General features: G+C 41.7%; 1 protein-coding gene across 1 annotated transcript in view; it reads left to right on the plus strand.

Moving 5' to 3' along the window:
- The window catches only part of TGM5 (transglutaminase 5), a 42,235-nt gene extending 23,229 nt beyond the window's left edge, over positions 1-19,006 (plus strand). Inside the window, exons 7-13 of the mRNA XM_007935264.2 lie at positions 9,951-10,089; positions 10,768-10,871; positions 10,970-11,209; positions 15,933-16,304; positions 16,832-16,992; positions 18,513-18,646; positions 18,853-19,006. Coding sequence (XP_007933455.1) covers positions 9,951-10,089; positions 10,768-10,871; positions 10,970-11,209; positions 15,933-16,304; positions 16,832-16,992; positions 18,513-18,646; positions 18,853-19,006 — 1,304 coding nt within the window. The remainder of the gene's footprint in view (positions 1-9,950; positions 10,090-10,767; positions 10,872-10,969; positions 11,210-15,932; positions 16,305-16,831; positions 16,993-18,512; positions 18,647-18,852) is intronic.
- Positions 19,007-26,691: the final 7,685 nt, after the last annotated feature.

Raw genomic sequence — 26,691 nt, forward strand, 5'->3', positions numbered from 1 at the left:
ACCTTCCTGCTTCTTTGTAGGCCTGGCAATTTTTGATTGGATGCCTGTCATTATGAATTTGATATTGTTGAGCACTGTTTTCTGTTTTATTTCTTCAAAGGACTTTGTTCTGGTGCAGCAATAAATCACTTGCAGATACATTTGACCCTTTGGAGACTTGCTTTTAAGTTTTGTTGCAGTGGGTCCAGACAGCCTTTACTCTCAGGCTAATTTAGCTCCACTACTAAATTGTGATTCTTCAGAGGACCCTTCAAAATGTACTGTATAATATGAGGTCCTGCCACTCAATTTCTTTTTGGTAGATCTTTACTTGGCCTTCTGGAATTTCATTCCCATGTATTTATTACTCAGCCAAAGACTTAGGGCAACCTCTCTGAAGATCTCTAGAATACTTTCTCTGTAGTTCTCTTCTCCATGATACTGCTCTACCTTGCAAATTCTAATTACCTTGGCTTCCCTGAACTCTGATCTTATCTCCTCAGTTCAGGAAGACTGCTGACTCTGCTTGGTTTCTCTCTCTCTCCCCCGCCCCCTCTCTCTCTCTCTGTGTGTGTGTGTGTGTGTGTGTGTGTGTTTTACTGCCTGGAAACTGCCTTTAGGCAGTAAGCTGGGTGACTCATATGGCTCACTTGTTTGTTTCTCTTTTCTTAGGGATCACACTCTTATGCTATCTTTTGTCGAATATCTGAAAAAAGTTGTTTTATATATTTGGTTTGATTTTACTAGTTGCTTAAAAGGTGGAGAGCAATTCTTATAGCATGTTGTTGTTGTTATGTGCCATGAAGTCAGCCCCAACTCATAGCGACCCCTCCTTGGGTTTCCAAGGCGGTATCAATAAGGAAGTAGATTGCCCAATCTGCCTTCCGAGGAGTGGCTGGTGGGTTTGAACCACCAGCCTTTTGGTTAGCAATCAAATGCCTTAGGCACTATGCCACCAAAACTCCTTCTTATAGCATGGGCCCCTTGCAATTTATTTGTTAAAGAAACTGGGTTATTTTTCCTATAGTTTCCTACATTCTGGATTTTTCTTAATGCATCCTTAAGTCCTTTAACATGTTCCTATATCCCTTGTATTTCCTGCAAATTCTTTGTTATATCTAGAGGCTTGATCAGATTCAAGGTTTGAATTTTAATTTTTTTTTCCAAGACTTTCTCTTAAGTGATGTCTTAGTTATCTAGCACTGTTATAACAGAAATGCCACAAGTGAGTGGCTTTAACAAACAGAAATTTATTTTCTCACAGTCAGGACGCTACAAGTCTGAATTCAGGGTGCCAGCTCTAGGGGTAGGCTTTCTCTGTCTGTCGGCTGTGGAGGAAGGTCTTTGTCTGTTTTGAATCACTTTTCCTTGGAGAGCTTCATGGGGCTTGGCATCAATCTTCCCCATCTCTCCTTGCTTGCTTAGTTGCTTGCTCAATCTGCTCATTTTCTATCTCAAAAGAGATTGATCTTAAATCAATTAGTACTTTACACTAATACCGCCTAATTAACATAACAAAGAAAAAACATTCCCAAATGGACCGGTTATAGGGGTTAGGGTTTACAACAAAATTTTGCAAGGGACATAATTCTATCCATAACAGGTAGTATTATAAACTTCCAATTGGAAGAACATAATGTCTCGTCATCTGTTTTGATGTTAATACTCATTGATTATCCATTGCGTAGATTTGTTAATTCATTAAGGATTGCAAAATGTTAATAGTTTAATCACTCCTTCATCTATTAATTAAAATAATTCCTTTAAAAAAATTTCCTCTAATCAAGTACTTTCTTACTCTGAAGTATAAGGATTGAGTCTTTATCTACCTCTTTCAAAATAATGAGTTGGTTCCCTAGTTTTCTAAAATGGCTGTTTTAGCCTAGATTTCTCCTAAAAACAGACTGTGAGGTAGGGATTTAGGTATAAGTACACTCTCTCCTCACTAATCGACTGTCTCATTACCCGATATCTCACATTTACGACAATAGTAAAAAATCTACTATCTGACTGTTTTGCACATTAATGACATATGTCTGGCAGTAACTAACTCTGGCTGTGATGGTGAAGGTTATGTGTCAACTTGATTAGGCCATGATTCTCAGCAGTTTGGCAGTTATGTGATGATGTAATCTGCCCATTAAGTAATGATGTAATTTGGCAGTTATATAATGATGCAATCATCCTCCATCTTGTGATTTGATGTAGTTCTCCATTTTTGAGTAACGCCAATTTTCACATAATGATCTGGTCTTTGGAACCTAATGGTATCAATAAGTGAGGAGAGGGTGTAGTTTATCTGGGAGTGATCTTAGGCCCTCAGGTAGAGAGACACAGTGAAATGGCCTGGAAATGGTGGAGTCCACTTGGTTATCCATAGGTGATTTGGCATATATCTCATTCTGTTTATTTTTTCATTAGGTACTATGTTTTTAAGGAGAGAGCTCTGGTAGCATAGTGGCTAAGGCACTTGACTGCTAACCAGAAGGCTGGCGGTTCAAACCCACCAGCCACTCCTCGGAAGGAAGGTTGGGCAATCCTACTTCCGTAGTGATACTGCCTCGGAAGCCCAAGGAGGGGTCGCTATGAGTCAGGTCTGACTCGACGGCACATAACAACAACAACAACAACAACTATGTTTTTAAGATTCATCCAATTCATTTTTGGTAATTCAAATACACATTATTGAATAATATTATGCAGCATAATATTCTACAGGGTGCTTTCACATTTTACCTATCCATTCTCCCAATGACCTACACCAGCTGGCTCCAGTTCCCTGCTATCACAAATTTTGCTTCCCCTGACAACTCCTAGGGGTAGCATTTTTTTTTCCTGAAAAATTCTAATCTAATTTTTGGCTATTGATCCAGGTGACTGATTTCTGTGAGGAAAGAAGGAGTAGATTACAGAAGTTCCCATTGTAAAGGGGCCTATACTACCATTTAAGACCACTCAGATAACCCACAAATCCTCCATGGACCATAGTGTAGGTCTCACAGCCCTATGGAAAGTTGCCCATTACTACCTTCTGGACCTCCACTGCTGTCTAATACATAATCCATTTTATACAGGTGCCACAATTTGTGTTTAGCCTCTTAAAGGTAAATATCCTTGATTCCATTTTCTGTTTCTCCATAAACAGTGCTCAGTTGTACTGCCTGAATAACAGACAGAACACAAGAACCATGGTTTAGTTCTGAATTACCCATCCCCTTATTGAAAAAAAATTTTGGTAGGGTCTTGCCATAATGCAAGGAGTTCTGGTAGCACAGTGCCTAAGGCATTTGACTGCTAACCAGAAGGTTGGTCGTTCAAACCCACCAGCTGCTCCACAGAAGGAAGATAGGGCGATACATTTCTGTAAATATTTACCACTTTAGAAACCCAGTGGGGGGTCACTCTGAGTCAGAATCAACTTGATGGCAGTATTTTTTTCCCCCTGCCATAATGCAGGTTAAAAGATGGTGATTGAAACTTAGCATGGAAAACAGATAATATACTCTTTCATGTTTAAGATATTCTTTTTCATTTTCTTTTTTTTTTTTAAATTTTAATAATGATTTGGGTGAAAGGTTACAGAGCAAATTTATTTTCCATAGAGCAGTTCATACACATTTTGTTTTATGACATTGACTGCAATACCCACAATGTAACACCTCTCTTTCCACTTCCTCCCTGCAGTTACCTCTTCCCTGTGTCCTTCTTTCCTATGCAATCCTGCCCCCTGAGCTATCTTCCTGTGCAAATACTGCTCTTCTGTGCTCTCATGATTGATGGTTCTAAGGAGTGTATTTACCTGTTGTAAATGTTCACCCCATATGCTCGTCTATTGTTTGGCTGGAAGCCATAGGAGTGAGTTCAATTCTAGGCCTGAAGGGTAAGTAGGTGCCATAATCTCAGGACTTTCACCAGGCTCTATCAGTGTCTAAGATATTCTTAAGGAAACAAGTAAGATTATTTCATTGTCCTTGCAGATGAGAGCGAACACTTCAAATCTGATCTAGGGACAACATATCTGAAAGGCCAAGGCAATATAACCATCCTCTGGGTAGACGGGATAATTAAAGACATGAGAGGAGGAGTAGGAAGTGATATTTTTACCATTTGGAAGCATAATGCATCCAGGGGGCATACGAAGATGATAAAAACCATCACATTAAAATTCAATTATTTTGACTCCATTAAGCTGGAGCATTAACTGTATTGCTTAGTATAAGCTATGGAAGTGTGTGGCAGCAAGGTTGACTGAATATATTTTGATAAATTGAACTCTTAACTTTTCACTGATTTTTCTTATAAAATTGGGGCCACATTTCCACATGAGGATGAAAAGAACTGTTTGGAAGATTTCATGGCAACACACTTGTACTAGTACACTAGTACTAATTTTAGTACACAATCAGGACAGTGCCCACCACCAGTCACAAGTACAGTTGTGCCCCTTTAGAGCAGGATGTATTTCATTTGTGTACCCTGTGCATTTAACCTGAGGCCTGGTCCACAGTAGGAGTCCCTGGGTAGCACAGTTAAGTGCTCAACTACTAACTGAAAGGTTAGTGGTTCAAATCTACCCAGAGGTGCCTTGCAAGAAAGCCCTGCTTGAATGAATCCACTTGCAAAAGGACACAGCCTTTGAAAACTCTGTGGAGAATTATTTTACTCTGCATGCATGGAGTCTCCATGACTCTGAATCAATTCAAAGGAACTGGTTTGGTTTTAGTTTTGGTGTCTGGTCCATAGCAGGAGCTCAACACATATCATAGAATGAATGTTGAATGGCTGAGTGAATAAACATAGTAACTAAAGCTAGGAAGATGTTGTAACATACTTTGGAACTCTGCCAGAGTCCTTTCTTGACTCTGAGCTCTTGTCCACATTTGCTTAAAAGTCCCTGCAGGAGTATACATGCACACAAACACACATGCCTCATATGGATTTCTGTTTTATGAAGGAATCAGCTTTCACAAAATTACCAAAGAAACAATCACCCAAGCCCAACTTTGGCAAACTATGAGTCACCATTAGTCAGCAGAAACCTCATTTACAGAGGGCAACTCACTTCAACAGGAATTTAATGAACATCTATTCTGTACCCAGCATGTGCAGGATGAAGAAATGCAAGAAAATTATCTAGTATGAGACATCCTCTAGGGAATTTATAATCTGGCTGACCAGCTAAGATATGAAATCATAGAGAACTCAATCTGGTAGGGAAATATGTGGCACAAACAATAGGGATTATGAGAGGGCATATGTAGTTGATGAGACCATCAGAAGAAGTTTTACTCTAGTTGTAGTGGTGTAGCCTTACCAGGTTAAAAGCTTCAAGATCAGAGAACTGGTGAATGTAAAACTAATTTGCTCTGTAAATTTGCACCCAAAGCACAATAAAATTTAAAAAAGAAAAAAAAAAAAAAAAAAGAACTTAGACAAGCTCTCCATTAATGGCCCAACTGATGGACATGTTCTTAAAATGCACTTGCAAATAGGATGAAGAGCCATGACAACTACTATTCTAAATAAGTGGAGGAAAATCTTGAGCAGTGTGGAAGCTTTGTTCAGCAGTTACATATGTTTACAGATCCTGCTGAAATCAACCAGCTATGAAATAATAGATAGTAAGAGAGAGTTTCCTCGCCTTGACTGTTTTCATCTAAACTGAAATCTAAATCTAATTTTTTCTCGACTTGTAGAGTGCCTCCTGGGAGAAGTTGTAGTAATTCATTGATTCTGTATAGGATGAATAAGCATCCTTCCAAACCCATCAGGAATGTGAGGTGTTCCCAACTTTTGGGACAAGAGAGTTTTTACAGATCATAATAAATCAATAATTCATAGACACAAGGCCAGATACAGAATACCCTTATTTAAGATGAAAAGCAAATTGTGATCTTTAATCAATAAAGAGTTAACAAATTGGCAGTGCAAACAAGATGAGAGAATTTTATCTCATCCTCAGTTATGAACTGAACAGGCAGGCACACAGGGCTGTGCCTTGTGGTTAAAAATTGCTCCCAGGACTGTGTACTTGAGAACTATTGAGTCAGAAGGCAGTGAAGAACAACTTGCCAAGGGATTTGCAATGCAGAAAAGATAAGTGGGTGGACCGTAAAAGGGCACTCAACACAAATGTCAATTAATGTATTATTCTTCTACAAACTTCCTTTAGCATGTATTTTGATGGCTTTGAAGCCTCTGTCCTTCTCATGGGAATAAGAATGAGAACTCTTGTTTTAGCTTCTGATTAAACGATGTTCAGAAGACCTCACGACATAGAGTAAACCTTTCACATTCAAACAAGAGGGGTTGGCCCAGTCCAGTTAGCTCAACTCCTTTGAAATCTTACAAGGAAGACTCTCTTCCTATTCCTGCTACCAATTAACTCTAAAACATTGCTATTGGAGTGTAACTCCTCATTTCCAATTAACTCCAATGAGCACTGCACACAGCAGATATACTTGTGAGTCATGGTCAGGTTTTGAGTGCTACAACATTCTGACTTAGGTAACATTACACTCAGTGTATAGATGAGGACTCTGACACTGAGAAAATACAATTATGTGCCCAAGGTTGTAAGGAAAAAAAAAAAAAAAGTTCAAGAACAGAGAAATGTGAGCTCAAGTGCTACCCTGGCTCTCCACTTCCTGCCATGTGACTCAACCTCCCTAAGTGCCAGGTTTCTCATCTTTAAAGTCATGGTAATCATAGGGTTGTGAAGAGGATTAAGGGGGATAATTCCTTGGCACCATGCCTGGCACCTATGATGGTGATGATGTTGTTGACTGGAATGGAAGGTTGGGAAGTAGTTCTGGTTTAGACTGAAAGACAAGTTCAGCTGGGGATGGGTTTAGTTACCGATGAAGTCTCCATACAGCTTCAAGATTCAAATTCAGGAGTCGTGGGCTCAGAAGTAAGAATAGAGTCACAAGACAAGATGAGCCCTTTGTGGGAAGACAGAACAAGAAGGATAGAGAGAGGAAGACCCCTGTAAACATGTATGTCCAAGACTTTGGTAGCATGGATCTGATTGCTCTTACCTCCCTTAGCATGATGTTGAAGCTAGAGCCTTGGCTTCACCCTCTATGCAAGAAGTCATTTTTGCCCCTCTGTAGTTTCATTCTGTTCCACTGTGACAATCTATCCACCATTCCTATTCACAAGCCATTACGAATAAGGAGTGAGAATGCATCAGTATAAGTCCATCATCACTCACAGCTTAGGCTCCACTGACAGTCAAGCTTGGTCCCCAAAGCATAGCATTCAGCCACTAGTACAGTGCTGTGCTGAAGTTGGAAATTACCAGAATGGGCAAATAATTCATGAAATTTTTTTCATTCATAGCCATCAGCAATAGTGCAATAGATCTGGCCTGTATTGTTAATGGCTATATAATGATAAAAATGAATAATGCACAATTCCCACCCTCAGGAAGACAGACTTATAAACAAATAATGACAAATCACATGATCTGGTCTCATAGAGAACCTCAAAGTGTATGGGACCAATTACCTGTGCTAGGGTGGAAAAGTGCCCATCAAGCCATGTTAGCAGGCATTGACACTATCACTGACACCATCACTTCAAAAGTAGCCATTTTGAAACTCATAAGTCAGGGTGAGGAATGGGAGGAGGTTTGCTCCCTGCTCTCACTACCATCCCTTTTGTTATTGTGAGTGTCATCCACCCTTCTGACTGTACCTTTACCATAAATATGCCCATGTAATACTCCTGAATCCCTCTCTTGCCTCACTCCTGTCTTGTGTTCCTTCAGTGGCTCTTTTCCAACCTTCACTCTCATTTCCAGGCTGTCCTGTGTCACCTCTACCTACAATACACTTGTCAGCTCTGCCCATTCCCTGCCCTAGTTCTTTGGCCCTGCCCAGACCTGCCACTCGAGACTTCATGGTTCCCTTTTGTGCTTCTCTCCATCCACTCCCGTGCCACATGCAGGGGTGTGTCCTCACCTGGAGAGGCCTTGTGCCAAAGCGTGATGTAAAAAGACTAATGGTGATGATTGAACAACATGATGAACATAATTAATGTCACTCAATTGCACATGTAAAAAATGCTAAATGGGAAATGCTTTGTTACATACATATTTACCACAATAAAAATAATCTCAGCTGAAAACTATAAGCCATTAAATATTTAGTATTAATCAATATTTAAACTAAAAACTGTAAACTTTTAAAGCCAAACCAAATGACAGTAATATGTGTGAATAACTCTTAGAAATATCCACGCTTTTTTGACTCAGTCATTTTATCTCTTATAATACATATGCAGGAAATCAAGATTTATCTAAAAAGATATTCATTAGAACATTATTTACAACAGGGGGAATAAAAACTTGGAAACCAACTAAAAACAACTGCCAGTACAAACCTTGCTTTGGTGAATATTTGCTAACAATGAGAAAATGCTTAGGAGGTACCTAAAACAAAACAAAACCCATTGCCATCAAGTCGATTATGACTTATAGTGACCCTACAGGACAGAATAGAACTGCCCCATAGGATTTCCACGGCTATAAATCTTTTTGGAAGCAGACTACCTCAGCTTTCTCTCATGGAGTGGGTGGTGGGTTCGAACTGCTGACCCTTTGGTTATCAACCAAATGCCTTACCCACTGTGTCACCAGAACTCCCTTAGCATGTACAGTGAAAGGAAAATACTAAAATTTTGAACTATATGCAAAATACTCAGAGGCAGACTCAGAATTAACAGCACAAGCTCAGCATTGACACCAGGATTTGAGTGAGAGCTCTGCCACTTACTAGCTGTGTGATCTTGGTCAAGGTAACAAACTCTTCTTAGCTTCTGATCTTCATTTTTAAAAAGGGAATGATAACAGCAGCTACTGTGAAGTTATCCTGAAGATGTTGTTGTTGTTATGTGTCAGAGAATCAATTCCAACTCATAGCAACTCCATGTGTCAGAGTAGAACTGTCCCACGGAGTTTTCTTGGCTTTAATCTTTACAGGAACAGATTGCCCTTCCCATGGAGCCTCTGGGTGGATTCAAACTGACAACCTTTAGGTTAGCAGCCACGCTGCTTAACTGTTGCACCACTAGGGTTCCTTGTCTCGAGGGTAACATATATGAAACATTAACATCATCCCTGGCTAGTAAAAACAACTGTTGTTGTTGAAATGGGTGGGTCATTACGGCTGGACTTGAGGAGACAGGGATCTCTAGGGCATTTGGTGGTGGGATGAGCTGGGGGATGTTGCTGTATTTAAAAGAGCACAGAATGAAGGCAGTAAAGCAGAGGACAAAGAAAAGAAGTTGGCTGGCAAATGAAAGGGATAACTCCTCAGGCATAAAGACAAATTTCTATCTCCTTTAAAGATTTTCACTATCAGGTATTGACTCTTCACTTTTCTCTGCTTTTGTTACACTGTTCCTTCCCTTCCTGTATTGGCCTGTGATGCTTTTCTTGAGTGGTTTCCAAGATGTTATACCCATGGAAGGGGGAATAAAAGCCACAGAATTCTCTGTCTGAGAATCTGATGGTCTCAGCCAATGATCCTGGCCATAGAAAGGAATAGACTTCCATCTATTTTGTTTGAAGATGGAGATTTTTCAGCCAGGAGTCAGAAGTGAAACTGTCAGGCAGCTGAGTCTTGCCAAAGGAGGCATGCCTGCCTCGCACTGCTGGAGCAGGCAGGCGAACCAAAGACTTGTTGGACTTTCCATTGGCCTTGTCTAAGCAACGAGAATCCTAACCTTTGTATGGAGTCTCTCCTGCATGCCTCAGCGAAAGGAGCATAGAAAGATGAGGAGGGAGGTTGGAAATGTCACCAACCTGGGTCCCCAGACAACTCCTGCCTGGTCTTGCAGATGCCAATGGTTTTCCTAGGGAATGACTTCCTTGACCCAGGGCCCAAGTCCAGGAAGCCACAGGAACAGGTGGCTTCTGAGTGTACAGCTCACAGGAACAGGTTTTTCTTCTTCCCTTTCTGTAGTGATGAGGTGCTTGGGGATCCCTACCCGTGTGATCACCAACTTCGACTCTGGTCATGACACAGATGGAAACCTGATCATAGATGAGTATTACGACAACACCGGCAGGATTCTGAGGAATAATAAGAAGGATACTGTCTGGTGAGGGACACCCTCTAAATCTATTTCTAGGGACTCAAATCAGAGCCAAACCCCACTAGAGGAATTAGGGTGGACCTGTGTCCATGAGCCTGCTGCTGTACCCATCTCCTATCCCCAGCTCCTGAGAGTCCCAGTGCCTAGTGTCTCCAACACTGAGGCTAAAGGACATCTGAACAAAAAACCAATAGCTTGGGGTTTAGAGGCTTTATATCCTAAATACGTTCTGCCCTAGGTAGAAGTTTTCTTCTATATCACCTCCTTCATTTAATTCTCAGCCTGTGGCTCTGACCTCAAGAGACCTGAAGTCTTACCTCCAGACCCAAAGACCATGAATCTCTCTGAGACACAGTAACACACACAAGAAAAGAGCCACAGGACTTTTTGAGAGAAAGTAAAATATTTTAAATTTTGATTGACTCTGGAATCCTTCATTCTCTATTCACATTCAGAGTCAGCAGAGAAAATCTCTTTTCTGGGAGGTAAATTGAAGCTCTCAGAAAGAAGTCCCATCACTGTTCAACGACTGAGATTTGAGGCCCTGTTGTATCCTAAGTCTGTCTGTTTTTCTATCATATCATTCATGTGCTCATCTATCCTCTGCATTGCTCTAAACAAAAGGCAAGCAGTAAAGCCTCTCTCGTACCTTCATTTGACACTGACTGTTCTGGTTTCTGTCAGGAATTTTCACGTCTGGAACGAGTGCTGGATGGCCAGAAAGGACCTTCCTCCTGGATATGGAGGCTGGCAGGTGCTGGACGCCACACCTCAGGAGACAAGCAATGGTAAGTCTCCAGAAGGAAAGCAGAACCCATTCCTATAGACACTGTCCCTATCCCTGCCTGGCCCTGCAATCTCATTGAGGCTCTTCTGTTCTCCTCAGGTCTCTATTGCTGTGGCCCTGCCTCCGTCAGAGCCATCAAAGAGGGGGAAGTGGAGCTGAACTATGACACGCCCTTTGTTTTTTCCATGGTGAATGCTGACTGTATGTCCTGGCTTGTCTACGGAGGGAAGGAGCAGAAACTTCACCGGGACACAAGATCTGTCGGCAATTTTATCAGCACTAAGAGCATCCAGGGTGATGAGCGGGATGATATTACAGAAAACTACAAGTATGAAGAAGGTACAACCAAGCCTGTGGGCACAGCCAGCTAGGCAGGCCTCTGTGGAACCAGAGGGCTTCCATGGGGCAGGAACACACCTTTAAGTTCCCAGCTAGGGTGTCCCCTCTGCTCACTACCTCATGTCCATCACCACTCCACATCCCAGGGGCCAGCATATCCCTCTTGACCTCTCCCACAAGATGCTCACATTGATTACAAGACCATTGAGAGGCATCCACCAGCAGTATACTAATTTCTCACCCCTGCCTCCCAGGAAAATCAGTCTCCTGCTGAAGATGGCAAGAGATTTAGTGAGCTCTCTCCTATTAATGAATTTAATTACTTTATTGTATTTTTTTAAAAAAAATGTGTTGTATCGAGTGTTTGGAGAACAGGCCAGACCTCCAGCCAGCACCGAGGTTGATGTAAGACTAAAATGTTCACCTCTACCCTCACCCCAGGAGCTCTGGTAGCGTAGTGCCTAAGGCACTTGACTGCTAACCAGAAGGCTGGCGGTTCAAACCCACCAGCCACTCCTCGGAAGGAAGGTTGGGCAATCTACTTCCATAGTGATACTGCCTCGGAAACCCAAGGAGGGGTCGCTATGAGTTGGGTCCGACTCAATGACATATAACAACAACAACAACAATACCCTCACCCCTGTCAGGGCTTGGCACGTGAAAGATGGTTCTGAGATGTGAGAATCCTGGCAGAGACTTCTATCCCAAACCAGCAGGGGCAAAAAGACAGCTAAGTTGGTCACATGTAGAATAAAAGCACAGCTGCCATCAAGTTGATTCTGACTCATAGTGGCCCCATGGATGTCACAGTAGAACTTTGCTCCAAAGAGTTTTCAGTGACTGATGTTTTGGAAGTAGACTGCCAGGCTTTTTTTTCCTCCCCCAAAGTGCCTCTGGGTGAATTTGAACCGCCAAACTTTCTGTCAGTAATCACACACTTAGCCGTTTATCTTACCCAGGGACTAGGTGTAGACTAACTCCTGGAAAATGAGAAAGGCCGACTACCAGAGAACCAAGTAAAAATATCCAGTCCATGAGAGCCAGAAGGGTGCAGGGGCAGGACCTGAGCATAAGCAAGTCAGCAACATGTGTGTGTGTTGTGTGTGTGTGTGTGTGTGTGTGTATGTGTGTGAGAGAGAGAGAGAGGAAACGGAATTAGCTGAGCAGTTAGCTACTAGGCGCAATAGTCGCTGGGTATCTGTGGTTTTCTACGTGGGCCTTTAGGGCAGACTCAGAAGCCCCAGAGCCCAACCCGAGGAAAGAGATACATAATGAGAAACAAGCATGACCACAGCTCAGCAGTAACTGATCCTCCACACTCTATTGACACTGGGGGTTGTTTTGGTTGGGTTGCCCTAGAAACAGATCCTGAGACAAGGATTCAAGAACAAGTAGGTTATTTGTGAGACAGTTCCAAAAAATATTGGTAGGAGTGTTAGTAGTGAGACAGGGAAGGGAAAGAAGCCAATAGAGAGGACTTTAGCAAGCCTATTAAGGAGTCCTGGTGGCATCGTGGTTAAAGTGCTTAGCTGCTAACCTAAAGGTTGGTGGTTCTCCATGTGAGAAAGAAGTGGCAGTCTGCTTTTTTTTTTCTCTCCAAGATTTACCTACTTTATTCTCCAAACCAAAAACCAAACTCACTGCCATCGAGTTGGATCTGACTCATAGCAACCCCTCCTTGGGTTTCCAAGGCAGTATCACTACGGAAGATTGCCCAATCTTCCTTCTGAGGAGTGGCTGGGGGTTTGGGTCACTGTGAGTTGGAATTGACTCAACAGTGATTTTTAAAAATTATCATTATTATATTTTATTGTGTTTTCAGTGAAAGTTTACACAGCAAATTAGATTCCCACTTACAATTTCTACACAGTTTGTTCAATGACATTGGTTACGTTTTTCTTCTTCAGTAGTGCTTTGCTTATCCGAGGTCTCTTTCCCTTCCAAATAAAATTAGTGATTGTTTTTTCCATGTCCTTAAAGAATGTTGATGGAATCTGGACCAGAATTGTATTGAATGTATATATTGCTTTGGGTAGCACTGACATTTTCACAATGTTTAGTCTTATCCACAAGTATGGTATGTTCTTCCATTTATGTAGATCTCTTGAAGTAGTGTTTTGTAGTTTTCTTTATTTACATCTTCTGTGTTCCTGGTAACATTTATTCCCAAGTATTTTATCTTTTTGGTAGCTATTGTTAATGGCATTGATTTTTTAATTTCTTTTTCAGAAATCTCTTTGCTGGTATAGAGGAATCCAACTGATTTTTGTATGTTGATCTTGTATCCTGCCACTATGCTAAATCTTTCACTAAGTTCCAGAAGTTTTCTTGCTGAGTCATTTCAGTTTTCTATATATAGGATCATATCATCTGCAAATAGGGATACTTCTTCCTTACCAATTTGGATGCCTTTTATTTCCCTTTCTTGCCATATTGCCCTAGCTAGGTCTTCCAATACAATGTTGACTAGAAGTGGTGATAGAGAGCATCCTTGTCTGGTTCCTGTTTGCAAGGGGAATGGTTTCCGTCTCTCCCTATTGAGAATAATGTTGGCTGTTTGTTTTGCAGAGATGACCTTTATTATGTTGAGGAATTTCCCTTCTATTCCTATTTTTCTGAGCGTTTTTATCAGAAATGGGTGTTGGATTTTATCAAATGCCGTTTCTGCATCTATTGCTACAATTGTGTGATTGACATTGGTCACATTTTTCACAATATGGTAACTTACTCTTTATATCCATTCTGGTGGTTCTGTTTCCTATATCTGGTTTCCCTGGCCCCCTTGCCTTCCCATCTTTGCATCTGAGTAAATGTTGATCGTTTGGTCTCATATAGATGATTTTTTAAGGAGCACAGAACTACTCATGAATGATACTGTTTATATTATGAGCCAATCTGTTATTTAGCTAAAAAATGACCTCATGCAATAGTTTTGGTTCAAGGTTCAAAGAGCAATTCAGGGCAATAGTTTCAGGAATCCTCCAGTCTCAATTGGCCCAGTAAGTCTGGACTTCTTAAGAATTTGAATTCTGTTTCACATTTTGCTCCCATTCTATTCAGATCTATATGTTATGCTCTTGATAGAATGGTGAGTATTGGTAGCTAGGCACCATCTAGTTCTTTTGGTCTCAGGGTAGATCAGATTATGGTTCATATAGATTGTTAGTCCTATGAACTAGTTTCTTTTCTGAATCTTTGATTTCCTTCTTTCTCTTCTATTCCAGACACATACAGACCAATAGTTGTGTTGTCTTAGGCAATAGGCTTTTATTTGTTTATTTATTTATAATCAAGCCTATTAGCACTGTGGACAGCTGAAGCTTATTCCTGCTGGAGAATTCCAGGAGTAAGGTTGCCAGGTAAATTACAGAACTAATAATATTTAGTAAAAGTATGTCCTGAATTATTTGTTGCTTATCTGCATTTGAAACTTAATTGGCCTTGCATTTTTATTTAAGGCCTCTAGGTGGTGGGAATGACTACTAATCTAAAGGTTGGAGGTTTGAACCCATCCAGCCTTGCACCAGTTTTAAAGGCCTGGTAATCTGCTTCTATAAAAAGTACAGCCAAGAAAATTCTACAGAGTAGTTCTAGCTGTAACACATGGGGTTGCCCTGAGTCGGAATTTGCTAAATCTAGCAACCCTACCTGGGAGACAGTGTAAAATGCAGAACAACATGGCAGATTGACCCCTGCAAGAGGCAAGGAGCTAAAGTATTTCTTTACCAGCTCCTGTCAGTCATTGGTTGAGGCAGCTCCTGGGCAGTGTAAATTCCCTAGCACCATTAGAAAAGCATGAGAGAGTCTCCCTGAACATCATGCCCATGGGTCACCACCCCCAGTCTACCCAAGTCTCCTCTTGCCCAAAGACTGAGGAGGCTCTGAGCCACTCTAAGAACTCTGATTGCCTCTGTTTTGCTTCTCAGTTCCTCAGTTTCCAGGAATTAGTCTTTATCTGACCAATAATTTGGTTTTGGAACAGGAACATCAAGTACTGCTCTCTTTAAGGGGTTTATCTTTCACATTTGTGAGCCTTCATCTTTCCTTTGGGAGTCAGATAGAGTTGAATGATCAAGAGCATAGGTTTGGAGCTAGGCAGGTCTGGTTTCCACTTGGACTCCAAATCACATTGTGCCACTTGGGTAAGTGACATGACCTCTCTGAGTCTCATTTTCCTCATCTGTATTATGGAACAACAACAAGAACAATAATATATATACATACATATATATATATATGTGTGTGTGTGTGTGTGTATGTGTGTATATATATATATATATATATATATATATATAAAGATTGATGTGAGGATTAAAGGTATAATGTGCTCGGCAAAACTTGGCACCTAGGAAGCACTTAATGAATGGTAAACCCACTACCATCAAGTTGATTCCAACTCATAGCGACCCTATAGGGCAGAGAACTGCCCCATAGGGTTTCCAAGGCTATAAGTCTTCACAGAAGCAGAATACCTCATCTTTCTCCAGTGGAACAGCTGATGGGTTTGAACTGCTGACCTTTTAGTTAGCAGCCGAGTGCCTTAACCATTGCTCCACCAGAGCTCCAGTGAATAATAGCTTGTGTTTATTATTGGAAATGAAGGCTTCAACAGCCTCTCAGACATGGCTTATATAAGGGTTGGTGTTCGTGGAGTGCTGTTCAGCCAAGGCTTACTCTCTGGGTCAGTCTGACCCACAGGTGGTGCTATACTCTTCCCTGCCAGGTTCCCCCCAGGAGAGGCAGGTGTATCTGAAGGCTCTTCAGAAGCTGAAGGCTGGAAGTTTTCAAGGCCCCTACCAAGCAGATGCAGATCCCCAACCTTCCAGACCAATGACACTGAGTGAGGGCAGTCCTCGAAGCCTAGACACACCTTCCCTTCGTCCCAGTGATGTTGTCCAGGTCTCCTTGAAATTCCAGTTGCTTGACCCACCCAACATGGGCCAGGACATAAATTTTGTGCTGCTGGCCCTCAACATGTCATCCCAGTTCAAGAACCTCAAGGTGAACCTGAGTGCCCAGTCCCTGCTACATGATGGCAGCCCCCTGCCCCCATTCTGGCAGGACACAGCATTCATCACCCTCTCTGCTAAAGAAGGTACGTGCTCTGGGTACGGGCATGGGGACAGACTGTGTACACAGAGTGGGTTATGTAAATGCCAACAGGGTACCAGGAGCAGACCCCTGTGACACCTCCCTTCCTACTGCATGTTATCTCTGATGCAGACTCCTCCTCCCCTGCCTCCCTTCCCTTTTCCTCCTTCCTCTTCCTCTTCCCCTCCCCTTCTCATTCTCCATTCTCTCTTCTTCCTCCACTCTCTCCCCTTTTTTATTACTCTAAAGGAAAATAGCTTAGTTTAGTTAAAAATAAAATAGAATAGTCTAAGTTTTGACGTCATCCAGACCTAGGTTAGAAACTAAGCTCACCCATTTATCAGCAGAATGACCTGGGACAAACCACTGGTTTCTCTTAACCTCACTTTCTCCATCTGAAAAGCTAGTACATGCTTCATGGAGGCTCAGTACATATTGGCTCCGTCCTCTCCATAGAAAAGTCTCCCAGATCCAAGAACCCCAGCTGATCTCCCCAGCCACTCTCACCTTGACCTTGTGTTCGCTCCCTAGCAAAGACGCATCCCTGCAAAATTCCCTATTCCCAGTACCGCCAGTACCTGTCACTGGACAAACTGATCCGCATCAGTGCCCTGGGAGAAGAGATGAATTGTCCTGAGAAGATCTTGGTGGACAAGATTATCACCTTGGTTTATCCTGGCATCATGATTAATGTAGGCAAGAGCCCTGCAAATGGCTGGGGGAGGGGGGAGAGGGGTGGTTCCTGGGATCCAGCTGGGAGAGGGTGGAGCTTTTGAGCCTGCTCAGAGAGAAGCCCTTTCTTTCCTCTGCCTCTTCTAGTGCCCCCATCTACCACCTCACCAGAGAGAGGCACATTTACCTGAAAACACCCAATCCTCTTGCACCACTAGAGGTCATTTAGGCAGATCCTTGAGCAGGGGCTATGGAGAGGTCAGGGAGAAGTTCCTCTCTTGAGCCTTCTCTGACTGTTGGCCTTCCCCAGGGACAACAGTAGAAACCATGCATTCAAATGGCAGAGGCTTGGATGGGGGAAACAGCACTACCTGAAAGGTTAGCTCAGTCATTTGCTGGCTGTACATCCTTAGATAAGCTCCTGGGCCTCTGCTTCTTGAACTGTCAAATGATAGGATTAGCCATTGAGGATACTTCCTGCTCTCACATTGCATGATCCTCTCAATAAGAAGGCATTAAGGGCTCCCTTCCTTCCAGTGCTTTCTCCCATAGGTCAACCAGCCTCCTGGCTCCTGCCAAGTGTGCCAGTGGTGCCCCCTAGTGGCTTGAGTATGACAAACCAGAAGCTGTCATCCATTGTAGGAAGGGTTTTGAAAAGTGCTCAGCTGCTAGCTGAAAGTTTGGAGGTTCAAGTTCACCCAGAGGCACGTCAGAAGAAAGGCCTGGTGATCTACTTTCCAAAAAATCAGCCTTTGAAAACACTGTGGAGCACATTTCTACTCTGACACACATGGGTTCATCATAAGTCAGGGTTAACTCCACAGCAACTGGTTGAAAAATATATCCAGGTTTCCTGAGGCTACTTCCCTCCATCTACAACCCTGAACAACCCATTGGCCTCCATTCATGCACTGATATTAAAGGAAATGAGCTAGTTATGATAGGAGGAAGGGGAGGAATGGGGTAGAATTACAATAAGAAGAAACAGAAATTTCCCAAGAAAAGTCTAGTGGTGCAACATCAGAATCTTCAAACCATACAAGCGAATCCTTTGGGAGCTGTGGAGTATTTCACACTTGGATAAAATTCTTAGAGGAGATAAAATGTGACTGAAACCAAACTCACTGCCATCAAGTCAATTTCAACTCATAGCAACCCCCTTTGGGTTTCCAAGGCAGTAAATCTTTATAGAAGTAGATTGCCCATGAGACAATGGTGTAAAGTATTTTACATAACAACCCAGCACAAACATTCATACATGTATAACCAAAACAAAAGTTTCACATAACAAGAAACAAAAGTTTCACATAACTTTCATTTGTCTCCTAGGATGCATTCTCTTATTTTCATCTATTCCATTTCAGTTTTCAAAGTGATGATCACAGCTCACTAACTTGATTTAGCTCATAGTTGGAAAATATAGGCCAAGGAAGTCCAGCTTTCTGGAAACAGACCTAGGGACCAGTGCTACCAATGTTAAGTGAATTGGTGAATGAGGACTAATTCCTTTCTCCTTCCTCTCATTTGCATCTCTGTTTAGGTTCTGGGAGCTGCCATTGTAAACCAATCACTTTCCATACAGGTGATATTTACAAACCCCCTCTTAGAGCAAGTAGAGGACTGTGTGCTGACTGTGGAAGGCAGTGGTCTCTTCAAGAAGCAGCAGAGAGTCATGTAAGTTCTGGGGGTCTTCAGGTTTCTCTCCCATTTTATCCAGGGATTAGCAGGGTTTTTTTCCTGTCTTTTTTTTTTTTTTTCCTGGACAGATCAGGGTCTGAGAACACCAGGGAAGGGAGAGAAACCAGGGAACTGAATGGAAAAGGGTTTGGGGGCTATCCTAACACTTATATTTGTCTGACATTCTCCATTATCTGCTGCAGCATTGGAATCCTCAAACCCCAACATCAGGCCAGCATCACTCTGGAGACTGTCCCATTCAAGAGTGGTCAAAGGCAGATCCAAGCTAATCTAAGGAGCAACAAGTTTAAGGATATTAAGGGTTACAAAAACGTATATGTAGACTTTGGGTTATAAATTCTGGGGCAATAGCTGGATGCATCAACCTCAAGCTTCAGAGAAAGGAGCAAGTTCAAATGTAAGCTATTCCATTCACTACAACAGAGGCTTCACAAGGCTCCAAAGGGAGCAAAAGATGGGATGCCAGGATGGATAGCTCCCTGAGCTGTTTGAACATTTCCCCTCAGGAGTCTGTTTGGGGCCCAGCTATTCTATGGTGTCCCGTCCAGAAGTATGAGATGGCACAGAGGTCAGAAGACACTGGTTGGACTTGCCCGTGACTTACTGCCCTTAGAAGTAAAGGAAAGATGAAGACTCACTGAGCAGTTCACTATCATTTTGTTTTAAGGAATGGCTAATTCCTTAGTACCAATAAACTTCAGTCCTTGCTCTGATCTCCTTTGCCACCATGTAATTATCATTTTCATTTCAGCAACTCCCAATTGTTCCCTGGATGCTGAGAGTGTCCTATTATTTAATATGCCTGAGCACATTCTCTCAAGAAATAGTTAGCACCTAGTGTATGCCTGGATGGTGAGAATGAGTAATACATGCTCAGCTGCTAATCAAAAGGTTGATGATTCAAGTCCACTCAGAGGTACCTCAGAAGACAGGTCTGGCAAACTGCTTCCTAAAAATCAGCCATTGAAAACCATATAGGGCACAGTTCTACTTTCTTATGTATGGGGTTGCCATGAATCAGAGTCAACTTGATAGTAATGAGTTTTGCTTTGTTTTTGTTAGTATATGCTTAGTATGTGCTCCTGAGTGGAGGGGATAAAGCACTGAACAGAGCAAAGATCCTGCCCTCTAGGAGCTTACATTCTAGTGGCAGGGGAGGCAAGCAATAAACAAACGAATAAGACAGTTACAGATGAAGTAGTCACAATCCAGTTAGAAAAACATCTGTAAGTGCTGACTTGACGGCACATAACAACAACAACAACAAGTGCTTCCACATACTACCTACCATCTTTGCATATTGGGAAAAAGCCTGGGTGATCTCTCACACTGGCCTTCCTTTGAATCCCTTCACATATCATATCCAAAAAGCCTATCAGTCTTAATAGTTCCAACCTCTTTGCTCAAAGTCCACCAGGATATTGTGGTCCTTGATAGACCTGGGATGACTGAGATAAAACCAGTTAAATAAAGCAATGAGATAGGATTTTGGTGGAGAATGAGGTACTCTCATACTTTTCTATTGGGTGTAGCTTGTGTTTATGGTAATCCAAACTCTACCCTTTCCAGGTCCTACTGAACACAAAACCAAAAAAAACAAAACTCACTGCCGTTGAGTCAGACCTGACTCATAGCGACCCCTCCTTGGGTTTCTGAGGAGATATCACTGCAGAAATAGATTGCCCAATCTTCCTTCCAAGGAGTGGCTGGTGGGTTTGAACCACCAGCTTTCTGGTTAGCAGTCAAATGCCTTAGGCACTACACCACCAGAACTCCCTACTGAACACAAAGCAACTGCAATCATTATCTCCTCTTGGGATACCTATGCTTCCTCAAGATCTGTGTGGGGAAGGCATGATGCCTTGCCCTCCAAGTGTTGGCTAGGTCATTGAGGTGGCTGTTTAGGGCATACATTAAATGCACACACACTAATTAAATAAAGAAGTTAAATATTTCCATTATATATAAACAAAAGGGCAAATGCAGTTAATCAGAGGGAGAGAAAAGGGCGTGGTGGGAATTACATAATAGGTTCATAGTCCTGTTAGAGAGTGCCAGAATCTGACAGTAGGGAGCTGGAAGCAACCTATGATTATTTAATCCTATAATTATTGCCTGTCAATCATGAAAAGTGGTTTAAGGAAAACACTGTGGAGATGAATATCTTACAGAGATAATGACTTTTGAAGTACTTGAAAAAGTGTAGACACCATACCCTCCAACTCTTTCACGAACCCTGGTTTTATTTAACACCACATTCATTAACCTCTCACTCAACAAATATTTAACACAAAAAGGACCAGTGCCTGCCCTCAAGGAGCTCAAGTCTAGGTGTGTGGAAACCAAAAACTATATAGGAGGTTATAACTTAGAACCACCATTAGGGTAAGTCCAAGGTGTTGTGGGAACACAAGGAGGGGCAACTAACCTAGGCTTGGTGCTCTGGATCAAGGAAAGCTTCCTGGAGACAGTGACATTTAGGCTGAAAGCTAAAATACTAGGAGTTAGCCAAAGAAAGAATCAGGATTGGAAGGGTGAGCTTCGGCGAAGGAATGGGGAATTACCAAGTCATAAGATGGCTAGAGATGAAACTGAGTGGGCGCCAGTGCCAAGAAAAAAATGAGGCGAGAGCCAGGTGGTAAGCCCCAGGTGGTGGTGTAAGGAGTTTGGATCACATCCATCTTTAGGCAGAATCTTCAGGTGATTTGAGATATACGTAAAGGACTATGGCACATGGTCTGCCATTTAAAAAAAAAAAAATTGCCATAGAGTCTACTATGACTCATAGTGACCCTATAGGACAGCGTAGAACTGTCCCATAGGGTTTCCAAGGCTATAAATATTTATAGAAGCAGACTGCCACATCTTTATCCTGCAGAACAGCTGGTGGATTCAAACTGCCAATCTTTTGGTTAGCAGCTGAGCACTTAAACACTGCACCATCAGGGTACCTTGATTTGCCATGTTGTTGTTAGGTGCCATCAAATAGTTTCTGACTCGTAGTGACCCTATATGTAACAGAAGGAAACACTGTCTGGTCCTATACCATCTTCACAATCATTTCCATACTTGAGCCCATAGTCACAGCCACTGTGTTAATCCGTTTTATTGAGGATCTTCCACTTTTTCAAGCATTATATCCTTCTCCAGGAATTGGTCCCTTCTGACAATCTGGTCAAAGTACAAAGAGACAAAGTCTGGCCATTCTCACTTCTAAGGAGCATTCTGGCTGTACTTCCTCCCAGACAGATTTGTTCATTCTTGTAGCAGTCCACTGTACATTCAATATTCTTTGCCAACACCACAACTCAAATGCATCAATTCTTCTGTGGTCTTCTTTATTCATTGTCTAGCTCTCACATGCACATGAGGCTAATGAAAATACCATGGCTTGGGTCAGGCACACTTTGCCATAACCAAAACCAAACCAAACTCACCCCCGTGGAGTCGCATCCGATTCATAGCGACTCCTCCTTGGGTTTCCGAGGGGGTATCACTATGGAAATAGATTGCCCAACCTTCTTTCCGAGGAGTGGCTGGTGGGTTTGAACCACCAGCCTTCTGGTTATTCCCATTAGCCATTTCTTTGGGTTTGGGTCTTTTTTTTTTTTTTTTTTACAATGCACAGGTTGTCTTTCATCCCTTTATTTATATGTTGAGTGTTCTAGACTTCTGAGATAGGGTAATAAATAAGGCAAACAGCCAAACTCATCCCTAACCCGCTAACACCAGCCCTAATGGAATTCAGTATGATTTTTCTTCATACAACACTTCAGCTCCAGGCACAAAACGTCTTCCCCCGCACACACACCCCAATCGATTCAACATTTAGATTTATTGAGGTTTGGCAAATTGATACTTTAGTTCTTGCCCCATCCCATACCTTCAAGGAAGACTCCGGTGAAAAAATGGTGTGGAAGTGCTGGACCTTGCTCATACAGCCAATAGAATAGAGGTTCTGAGGCTCAAATTAGAGAAAGGAAAGGCAGGCTTCCTGGCCGAGAAGCTCCAACAAGGGAAGGGACCATCCCTCTGTTAGGGGGTTTCACTCTGAAGAAGTCCCTCGTTCTTGGTTCTGGGCTCACCTCGCCTAGTTTCGAAGTCCTGAGCAATCCGCCCACACTGAGCTGTCTACCAGCAGCTGCAACAGGAACACCAGCTGACCTACCGCCCTCTTTTGACAGCCAGCAGATTCGCCACAATAGATTCGCCCACAACTTTTCCTCTTTTCCCGGCACCCTGTGGAAAACCCGTTGGTCTAAGTTCCCCTTGTTCCCTAATGGCTCAAATTAATCATTTCAAAAATATAGAAAGACGTTTTTATAAAAGTATTGAGTATTCCAAAGACAGCGCAAAAACCGTTGTTGTGACGAAAGTGCAGAAGAAAAGCATGCTCTCCGCTCGTGTTGTCCCACTGCGGAAGAGCCACAGAGAGTCTTGTGAAGACTTTTTGAAGGTAGCAATTATGAATCTCTTATGATGTATAGCAAAGATTGTGAGGATAGTGCAGGACCAGGCAGTGTTTTGTTCTGTTATGCATAGGGTCGCTATGAGTCGGAGCCCTTTCAGCAGCACCTAACAACAACCATAATGTTAGCATCATCACTTAGCAGTTTACATAGTGCTTCCGAACACTTCAATCTCACAACACCTGTGACATTGGTATTATTATTATACTACGGATGAGAAAACTGAGAGTCAGAGAAAGTTATGTGACTTAAGGTCTGAAAGCCTGAAAATTGCAGAGTGAGACTCAACTCCAAGTCTAGTTCCAAATCCAGTGTCTTTTCCATTCACCATGACTTTCTTGCTGTAAATATTGGCATAATTAATAGGATCATCTGTCATTTACCCATCACCTGCACCTGCCAATCACATGACCTAGATCATATTAGTTCATCCTCATAACAGACTTGCAAGGTAGGTATTATAAATCTCGTTTTATAGAGGAAAAACCTGAAGCACAAAAGTATGATGAACATGTGTTGATTTGTTTTTATTTTTTGGCTTTCTAGAATTCACCTCCCTTCCTTTGGTAACAGCACCCCAACTTCATCTTTTTTCCCCCAAGTTCTTTTTAAGGAATCCCTTTTGTGCTTGGAGTTCTTAGTACTGCTTGAATTGGTGGCTTCAGTTTTGAGACATTCTTGACATTATCTCTTCAAGTATTTCTTCTGTCCCTGCTCTCTCTTCTCCTTCTGGGATGCTAATTTTCCACAGAATTTTCTTTTTAAGTGTTTTATGCTTTGATCTGTATTTTCCATTATTTTTCCCTCTTTGCCCTATTTTAGGTTTTTCCTATTCATCTGTCTCTTGGTTCACTAATTCTCTCTTCTGCTGGGTTGAATCTGTTGTTAAACTCATCTATTGTATTTTTGTTACTTTTTTCAATAATATTTCTATTTAATCCTTTTTTATGTAGATTTCAATAATCTGAAATTTTACAAGTCATCATCTCTTTTATTGACTATAATAATCACATTTTTAAGTCTGTGCCTAATTTCAATATTCAGATCTCCTATTGGCCTATTTGTATTTTTTTCCCCACCCTCTGGCCTTTCAGTCATTTGGTCTTATTTCCTGGTAATTTTTAGTTGAATGTTGGATATTGTGTATGAAAAAAATCTAGAGATAATATCAGGCTCTAAATAATGCTAATGTCTCCCAGAGAATTTTTGTTTTGGCAGGCAGTTAGGGTATAGACAGAGCACCATAACCCAGGGTGATTTGAAACTGGCTTTCAGTCTCTATAAGGGCTGATCTACTTCTTATTCACCCTTTCTCCTGGCATATAGCCCTTTAGAGGTCCCAACTGAAAACCTGGAGTGTTTATTAGGACCCCTTCCTCAGTGGTGTTTTGGAACTATAATATTATTCTCCAACCTTGTGAGACTGTCGTAGATTTTCTCATATTATCAGGTTTTCACTTCCCAATTATGAATTAACACGTGCCCCAAAGGGAAAGGTGGCATTGTGTCAGGCTCATCTCTCTGTGTTTCCCCTCTCTAAAATCTTGATCCCTCCAATCCTTGCTGCCTTGCTGGTTCCAAACAGATATTTAAATATATTTTATTCAGCATTTCTAGTTGTTCTCAGCAAGAGGGTTGGTATCAAGCTAGTCTGCTATCTCTGGAAGAAGGAAATCCTTGAGAGATTTTTTTTAAAAAAAAGATTAAATAGAACTCAATGGTGGTTTGGATTGCAGGCTATTATAGGCTAATGTGAAATAAAATGTATTGGATTTGAACTGGAAGACCACAGTTGAATCCAGGCTTTACCATAAGCTGTAAGGCCTTGGGAAAAACCTCAACTCCTAGGGTTAGAGCTTAGAGACAAAATTCTAGTGTATAGACAACATGTGTATAGGTAGGTTATGATGTACATTTTTAGCCTTTTCTTTGGCTGTTTTATGTTCATTTCTATTAATCTTTCACTGTTTGCATCACTTTATGTTATTCTGCAATATTATGTTTCATTGTTAGTCTTCATAAATTCTTTATGGAATGAGGTAGTATATTCACTAATTCATTTATTAAATGTAATTCAATACAATAAATGTTACCTCCTTGAATTTTCTCACTTACAAAGTTGGCATAATGATCCTTTACCCTGTTAACAAGGTTGCAGTTCAGATCATACTCCTTTGATAATGTATGTGAAAATATTTTGTAAATCAATATCCAGTGTAATTAATGTATTTGAAATTGAGTTATGTTAGATAATGTTTCTTATTTTTCTTTACCCTTCAAAACCATTAGCGTGTCCGTTAGCATGTCTTGTCATTTTAACCTCATACATTTCTGTCAGATCTGTCCTGCTTTATCTTTACCAATATCCCCTGACCAGGCCATCATCATCTCTCACCTAAACCATTACAGTAATCTCTTTCTGGCCATCTTTAACATGTAAATTGATCATATTACTCCCTTGCTCAAAATATTATTCAATAACTTCCTACAGCTTTGAGGATAAGATCCAAAATCCTTAGTTCAACTCTGCAAGATTTATCCTTTGGTTTACCTCTCTCCATCACTCTCTGTACTCCAGCCCCACTGGCCTTCTTTCACTTGCTCCCTGACTTACGGCCTTTGTACATGCTGTACTCTCTCCTCCCACTCCACCCATCCCCTTGCCCTATTGCCTAGCTAACTGCTATTTAACCTTCAAGTTTCTCAACATAAATATTATGTTCTCAGGAAAGACTCCCCTGACCTCCACACCTAGATCCTAGCATTCAGGACTTCTCTATTATAGCGCTTATCACAATGCCAAATAAATAATTAATGGTGTAAACACTTATTAATGTGTGTTTTTCCCTGCCAGAATATAAACTCTCTGGTGCCAGGAACACGTCTATATAATTTATACTTTGTTGTTGTTGTTAGTTGCCATTGAGCCAATTCCGACTCAGGGCAGTCCCATGTATGCTGAGTAGAACTGCTCCACGGGGTTTACAAGTCTGTGATCCTCAAGACGTAGACTGCTGGGCCTGTTTTCTGAGGTGTCTTCTGCATGGGTTTGAACTGCCAGCCTTTTGGCTAGTAGCCAAAGGTTCTTAACTGTTTGTGCTACCCAGGGACTCCCTATCAGCACTTAATCAGTGCCTGATGCATAATACCAAAAATAAATATAAATAAACAAATCTACTGTGGTAAAGTAGATTCCAGTTCATAGTAACCCTATAGGATAGAGTAGAACATCCCCCATAGTTTCCAAGGCTGTAAATATTTAAAGAAGCAGACTGCCTCATTGTTCTCCCATGGAGTGGCTGATGGGTTTGAACTGCTGACCTTTTGCTTAGCAGCCAAGCACTGTGCCATCAGGTCTCCTTTGATGCAAAATAGTGCTCAATAAATATTTCCACCTAAAATGAATAAATGAGTCTTCTTGGGTACACACCAGCTGAGGACTTGTTTTGCTGCCAGCATAAGGAGATGAGAAGTTTGAGTGCAGTAGGAAACAGAGGGACAGAACTATGTGGTCACCCTTCCTTCCCTCCTCCTCACATCTCCCACTCACCT

The sequence above is a fragment of the Orycteropus afer genome, unplaced genomic scaffold (genome assembly GCF_000298275.1).
Source record: "Orycteropus afer afer isolate SDZICR_OR568_19922 unplaced genomic scaffold, OryAfe1.0 scaffold00026, whole genome shotgun sequence".
NCBI classification, from domain to species: domain Eukaryota; kingdom Metazoa; phylum Chordata; class Mammalia; order Tubulidentata; family Orycteropodidae; genus Orycteropus; species Orycteropus afer.